This window comes from Penaeus monodon, chromosome 2, assembly GCF_015228065.2.
Source record: "Penaeus monodon isolate SGIC_2016 chromosome 2, NSTDA_Pmon_1, whole genome shotgun sequence".
In the NCBI taxonomy this organism is placed as follows: Eukaryota; Metazoa; Arthropoda; class Malacostraca; order Decapoda; family Penaeidae; genus Penaeus; species Penaeus monodon.
This window is the reverse complement of record NC_051387.1, coordinates 8,442,414-8,449,913: the sequence shown is the minus strand read 5'-3', so window position 1 is coordinate 8,449,913 and position 7,500 is coordinate 8,442,414. Positions and strand designations below refer to the sequence as shown.

The 7,500-nt window shown below is 36.6% G+C and overlaps 1 protein-coding gene across 1 annotated transcript in view; it reads left to right on the top strand.

Moving 5' to 3' along the window:
- LOC119577903 (coiled-coil domain-containing protein 63-like) overlaps window positions 1-6,429 on the top strand; it is a 9,245-nt gene extending 2,816 nt beyond the window's left edge. The window contains exons 4-11 of the mRNA XM_037925564.1: window positions 375-470; window positions 886-971; window positions 1,514-1,692; window positions 1,861-2,036; window positions 2,381-2,491; window positions 3,219-3,366; window positions 4,887-5,100; window positions 5,375-6,429. Of these exons, the coding sequence (XP_037781492.1) occupies window positions 375-470; window positions 886-971; window positions 1,514-1,692; window positions 1,861-2,036; window positions 2,381-2,491; window positions 3,219-3,366; window positions 4,887-5,100; window positions 5,375-5,489 (1,125 nt within the window). The 3' untranslated portion in view covers window positions 5,490-6,429. The remainder of the gene's footprint in view (window positions 1-374; window positions 471-885; window positions 972-1,513; window positions 1,693-1,860; window positions 2,037-2,380; window positions 2,492-3,218; window positions 3,367-4,886; window positions 5,101-5,374) is intronic.
- The last annotated feature ends 1,071 nt before the right edge of the window (window positions 6,430-7,500 follow it).

The following is a 7,500-nucleotide window of genomic DNA, read 5'->3' as shown; positions in this document are numbered from 1 at the left end:
GTTGAAAAACAGTGATGGAAGTTTGAATGGTTTTGCTGACGTTGTTTTTTTTTTTTTTTTAGTCGTATGATTTAGCGTTGGTATTCTTTCAAAATGGTGTCAATATCTTTATCGATTGTTATTGTTATGACTACTGTTGTTATTGTCGTTATCACTCTTACCGTTTTTTTATCATTATTGCTAAGTAATAGTATAAAAATGTCATCATCATAATCACTCTTCTTACTACCATTACCATAATAGTTACTGTTGTTCCTGCTATCATTATTATCCTCTTCTCTGCACCTTTATCACCGCCATCATTCTCATTAGCATTATCAAAAAGATCGCCACTAGCTACATATATGATATTAATTTCCCTGCTCATCTTTCAGGCAACTGTTCGTCTGAACGCAGTGCTCGCTGACAACCGCGTCTTGAGGACAAATCTCGAAAACCTTTTGAAAGAACGTGACAAATTTATGCTTCAGGTGAGAAGAGAGGAAGGAGGGAAAGCAAGCAGGGAGGGAAGTGTGGAGGAATGAAGAAAAAGGGAGGGAAGGAGAGAGAGAGAGAGAGAGAGAGAGAGAGAGAGAGAGAGAGAGAGAGAGAGAGAGAGAGAGAGAGAGAGAGAGAGAGAGAGAGAGAGAGTCCCTTTAGGATTTAGTCTTCTGAGACAGCGATGGGGTTCTTAAGAGTTTCGCACACCTATCCTTTCAAAACACATCCCTTTATTCACATTTCTCAAATTACACTTAACGTTCGTTACTTTCCATCTACTTCTAATACACGCACTCAACCACATAAAACAACTGTACTTATCCTCACCTCTGCATCACATGCGGACCGCTCTTAATGAGAACCCTAAGAAACCCTAGCTGACCTAGGCTAACATCGACATTGCAGGCTCAGCGTCTGGAAAAGCAGCTGCAAGGAACAGTCAAGAGAAAGAGCGACGTAATGGACCAGGTCACCAAAGCATACTCCGAGAGGTATGTTCTTCGTCCGGGCGTCTTCGATATACTTTGCAGGGCTGAATGTAACAGAGTTCGTAGATCTATTCTGAAGTGGGTTTTATTTTCTATTTCTGTGGAAAAAAAAGATCAGTAACTGATTCCTAAATAATTATTCAGTACGGGTGGGAGCTGTTTGAGTCAAGGGGATAACAGTCTAATGCAAATTACATACATCGATATGATTTTTATTTGTATCTTGTTAAGATTTTTTTTAAAGATTACTAAATCACTTATCGAATTTAATTTATTTAAAGAGTAAGAGAAACAGCTTTCTTACAGCAAGACAAATGTAAATCTTTATGAAAGGCTAAAGATTTATTGAGATGATAAGTGTTTTCCCAGGAATGCAATTAGTCTTGAAAGGCATCTAGTATGTAATCGAACACTATTCAAGTTATGATAGTCAACAACTTAGACTCTTGTTTTCCTAGAGATTATCAGCTTCTCACTCCTGCCCCTTTGTTATACAGTAAAAAAAAATCAATCTCATCTACCACTTCTCTCGATTTCACCCGTAGAGACGAAGCCCAGACGAAGATGCGCGCCCTTAGGGAACGCGCCGAACGGGATGCCCAACAATATACCCACGAACTGAAGAAACTACAGCGAGCTCTCGACCACCAACAGCACTTGAGGGCTTTTGTGGCCACGATCTCTGCAGGAGAAGAAGAGGAGACATCGAGGCGAAAAGCGGACGGTGAGTGTACCTTTTCCTCTATTTGCTTGTCTACTATTATTCGGTATGGGTGGGTGTTTTAGTGAACATATGTGCGTTTACACGTTCTTATATAAACAGCACACAAACTGCACGTGTTTTGGAATTCATATACAGAACATACACATCAAATATCCTTCTTTTTTCCAGGAGAAGGCGTAGAGCCCAGGGGACCAGAGCAGACTCTAATAACCTACAGAGCCTCCGTGTCTCACCTGAGGGAGATGAGCGGCGAAGACTCGGTGGACTCACTGGTCACGAACTACTTGCAAGCTGAGAACGATAACTACACCCTCTTTACGTACATTTCTGACCTGAATAACGAGGTAAAAGGAAGAATGTGTACGTGTATGTATATATGTAAATATGAATATAAAGTTAAATATGTGATAAATATAATAAATATAGATATAAATATAAATATAATATATATATAGATAGATCGATATAGATATAAATATGTAAAGAGAGATATATATATATAGATAGATCGATATAGATATAAATATGTAAAGAGAGAAGGGGATGAGAGGGAAATGTGTGATGAAGAACGAACAAAACAAATAATATTAATAACAATATCAAGCATAAAAGATATTGGAAAAGGGACGAAAACACCTAAGATAATAAAAATGCTGATGCATATCTAAATGTTTCTATCTCCCAACAGGTAACAAGCTTGACCACAGAAGTCCGACGTCTTCGCGAGCAGATCGAAGACACACGAAACAAGAGCGCCGAACACGAACGCGAAACGCAACGAACCATCTCGCAGCTCCTGGTGAGACAGAATAGTTTTTTTTTATATAAGTCATATTCCTTGTTTCTCTATGTTGTATCTCTCGTGCCGATTTATAGCTGTTGGTGTTTGTGATTCTGAGTCTCACTGATTGACCCTTTGTGGCTTAACTGTATTTATGTATAAGAGGTTCCTTTATAGTTTTTACAGAATGTGAATCGGCCAAATTGTACTAACTGATCCTTCGTAGCACACTTTTAGACACTTAAATAGGCTAAAAGAATGGTTATAATATGGCCGTGTTCCTATGTAGTCACAAACGTATTTACGCGTAGTTTCTAGCGAGTCTATTTATTTTGCTGGCATGCCCTTATTTCAGCTGTGTAGTGCATGTGTTTCATGTTTATTCAGCTGCTCTGTGTTGCGAGTATTTTGCTAATCTTGAGTCTTTCGTATGTGATAATCAATCCAAAATGGAAGGAACTACAAAGTAATATTTGTATATGATACGCATTTACCACAGGCTAAATATATTTCCCTTCGTAGTTGATGCGATTATGTTACGTGACGAAAGTACCTCTAAACGCCTTTAGTGATACAGCAAATACCACACTGTAAATATCATTCTTTATTTCCCCATCACCCCCATGAAATCATTTTCTGTCACAAACATCCCTTTGTCCGTTTTCTTGTAATAACAACCTTCCAATAAACCTTTACATCACGCTATTCATCCTAATACAAATCTTAACAACACTCCTTTTCCCAGGCGGACGTGGAGAGCGCCGACGAAGCCGTGGAGCTCCTGGAGGCGGACCTCAGGCGAGCGGAAGAGACGCTAACTGAGATGAAGACGGCGACACAAGAGCTCTTCGACCTAATGCAGTGCGACCCGCAGCCGGTGGTGGCCATCGTGGGTGAGTGTGGAAAGAGTTGATGGTAGAGGTAGATGGTTAATGGTTACTTGTGGATGAGTGGTGGGAAAGAGGTAGGTGTTTGGTTGTTAGAGGTAGTCTGTGAATAAGTAGGGTGTAGATAGATGATTATTAAAGGTATATAGTTAATAATTAGAGAGTATATTCTTAATCATGAATACATCCTTATCATTGGGTATTTATTAATATTATTTGTTATATATATTTCTGAGATATTACAACTCATTGGTTATTAATACTATATATTCAGTAATGGACCATTGTTAACAGTAGGTTATTGATTAGTGTGTAGAGTTTAACAAGTGTGAAGTAACCTAATGAATATCATCATTATTAGGCAGTTATTGTACAATTGAAAAGGAATCAGTAATTATGTCACTGTGATAACTGTATCAGCTATCATTAGTATTACCATTGCATTTACATAATATTGAACCATGGTACATGGTTTTAAGATTAAGATTGCCTTTGCAGTTACATCATATAATCAAACATTTACACTAGTAACATTACTGTACACGTAAATGTTTAGTACGGGATAATAGCTATAATGAACACGATATCATTAGTGTCACTGTCGGTTAATAGTTATTGCTGCTAAACATTCATTACCTAAATTAATGGTTCTTAACTTTTTTAGATTCACGGACCCTGTAAGACGCTGATGAAAACTATGGATCCCCTTTATTAGAAATATTTACAAAAAGACAACTTTGCGTTCAGTGTGTATAATGTACTTTATTTATATACATTTATTTGCTTCGTGTATAATGTACTTTATTTATATAAATTTATTTGTTTCGTACATATATGAGATATACACAGTATTATTAAACTTTAGAAACACACACACACACACACACACACACACACACACACACACACACACACACACACACACACACACACAACACACACACACACACACACACACACACACACACACACACACACACACATATATATATATATATATATATATATATATATATATATATATATATATATATATATATAACGCACTAATATAAATGTTTTTATATCTGATCCTTACTGACACATTGAAACTCATCTGTGGACCCCAGGTTATGAACCCCATCCAGATAATGATCACCATATTCATTACCACAAAACCACCACTTTAATAATTACAACTGATAACTACTGCCTGATTAACACATTAAATTACTTTCAAAAAAATACTCCAACGTAATCACTAACATGAAGGATGTATTTGTAATTACGAAAACATTCACTATTACTAGTGTGCCCAACAACTTAATCATCAACATTACGGTTACTTAGAAAATCCTTACCTCCTAGATGAAAGGGCATTACGGTCACTTCGAAATTGCCACCGCATGACCATTCAGTTGCTCCCCAAAATCACATAATTCTCAAGAACAGTATTACCTCAGATATAAACTACCACCCACATAATACTAACCTAAAAATCAACCCAGCAAGCAGTCACCTGAGTTACATGCGTGTCACATCCTAAGGTGGAGGAGAAATCACCAGCGCGTCTGTGTCCGTCTACCTCTCCGTGGTAGAACAACGTGTCCACGAAGTCCTGCAGTTGAGGCAGTTCCTGCTTGCGGAGGAGCTGGGTCCAGGGTCAGGGTTCGGAGACGATGTACCACACGACGATGGATCCGAAGGGAGGTCTTCATCGGCCTCGTCCACGCGCCTCGTCCTGCCCATTGGGAAACCCCAGTGAGTTGTATTGGGTTTCTTGCTGTGAGAGAAACGTTGCAAAATAATAGATAAATAGATAAGTAAATAAATAAAATAATAATAATAATAATACATTGATCATGAAAACTCGGCCTTTCTATCGCATGAGAGGAATGTAGGGGAAAGATACTGATGAACACAGTTTTAAATTTATATGTTGCCTTCAGAAATGCAAGGTTGAAATATTTTGAAATTGTTATTATCACTTCAAGAGTTTACATTACTCTTTTCTAGATCACATTTCCCTCCGCAGGTTGAGCCACGCTGCACATGCCAACGATGAAGAGCCAGTAAATGGTGGCCCTCTCACCCATGTGGACCTCATGTCCAACATGAGGAGGTTCATTCCAGACTCAGGCGATAATTAAGGGGTTGTCGTACGCTGATGCACACATTTACACATTTATAAATATCAATACGAGTAGATACTGCAATTTAAAGAGAGAGAGAGAGAGTAAGATTGAGAGGGAGATAGAAAGGGAGTAATCGTTTGTCTGTTCAACAAAGTACATTAGCATTGATAACTGACATGAAGTTACCCTGCTAAATCACATCTTACGGATAGAAATAGGATATAATCTGAAGGCAGATACGAAAACTATAAATGCAAAGATGTACACGAGAACGGAGAAATTAAAGAAGCAGAGAGAGGCTGGGGAACAGATGAGAGAATGAGGGAGAAGCATGATGAAAATGATAGAAATAATACGGAAAAAAGAGAGGAAAACCTGAAATTTCTTTGTGTGTGTGTGTGTGTGTGTTTGTAAACTGCTAGTGCTTGTTACTTAACTGACACTATATTCTATCTACATGCCCTCTGTAATACTAGTTCCTTAAAGGAATAAATTAATATTACAACCATAATCATTATCAAGGCTGTACCATCATTAATACCTTTGCCGTTACTCTTTTTTTATGTAGGGTGATGTTATTACCTTTGTTATCTGTTTTTGACCATTGCTGCCGTTTCATCATTATACACCAGTATCAGGAAGTATAGTATATGCACACCCGATATATTTCCGTTGATACCTGTTCGTATACATAATCAGTTGAAAGAGAAGGCAAGAAAATGTATGAAAGTGCAGTAAAGCAAATAAATTATTAAGATGTTATATAATAAGGTTGGACAGAAGATAAGTTTTATTTAAAAATGGCTTATAGAAAATAACTATTATAGTTAAACGATGTTAACTACAATAAATACACTGATAAAAATGAGGAAACACTTGAAATTATTTTACAAACCTATGCTTACTTAATCTCTACACATCACAATGTATTCTCATTTGTTCGAAGTTGTATTCATTTTTTATATATATATATATATATATATAATGCACATAATGATTCTACTCTTATATTTCATGACTGAAGGCTTGTGTAAACAAATTCGACAAAAAAAATATTTTTTTAATATCAATTGTTTTATTTTTATTCCAGTCATGATGGCTTATTACTGATCATTATTACATATTATCTTTTATAAACGTTATTGTTACTATTATCATTTTCATTATAATTCATATTTCGTCATTCAACATTATTACTAATCATTATTTTTGTAATGATCATTAGTCATCATCGTCGAAATTATTATTATTAATATGTCACTGCTGTCATGACAAGACACTGTATTTATAATGGTGAAGCTACTGAAGATATCCATAATAGCTGTTAATAGTACTTATATATATCTTTATCTGTTACTTCCGTTGAAATTTGCATTACTGCTATTCTTATTAGCATTTCGTTTGTTATTCTTATTATTATCATCAGCAGCAGCAGCAATTGCAGGAGCACCACCATCATCATCATCATCATCATCACATCATCATCATCATCATAATCGTCGTCGTCATTATCATTATTATTACCTGAATTTAGGATATAGCACAGGTGTGTCATCTGTCTATACCTTCAGTCTCCATATTCTAGTCATGAGCCCTATAGTGGTGCTACAAAATATTGTTTTATACACAATAAGCGCATCCTGATCTCTTCCCAGACTTTCAGGACCTGTAGCATTCATTTACATTATTGCAATTTCAAGATGTTCATTGATAAATATAAAGGTGTACTTCTTAAGTATACAGAGTGGGCTCTTGTGTGTGTGTGTGGGGGGGGGGGGGAGGTTATATGGTTATTTTCCATGGTGGAATAAATAGCCAACGTAGGGTCTTACAAAGGAATATTTTTCAATGGGATATATACCTGTACCTTACTTGTAGTCACGATTTTGAGAGTATGAGCCTATTGTCATTCAGAGTTGCCTCCACTCTTATCTTTCCTTCTTTCTTTCTTTCTTTTTTCTTTCTTTAGAACTTCGTTAACTAAAGGGGTTCTCAGATTGCTTTAACACCAAATATGGTATGGAGC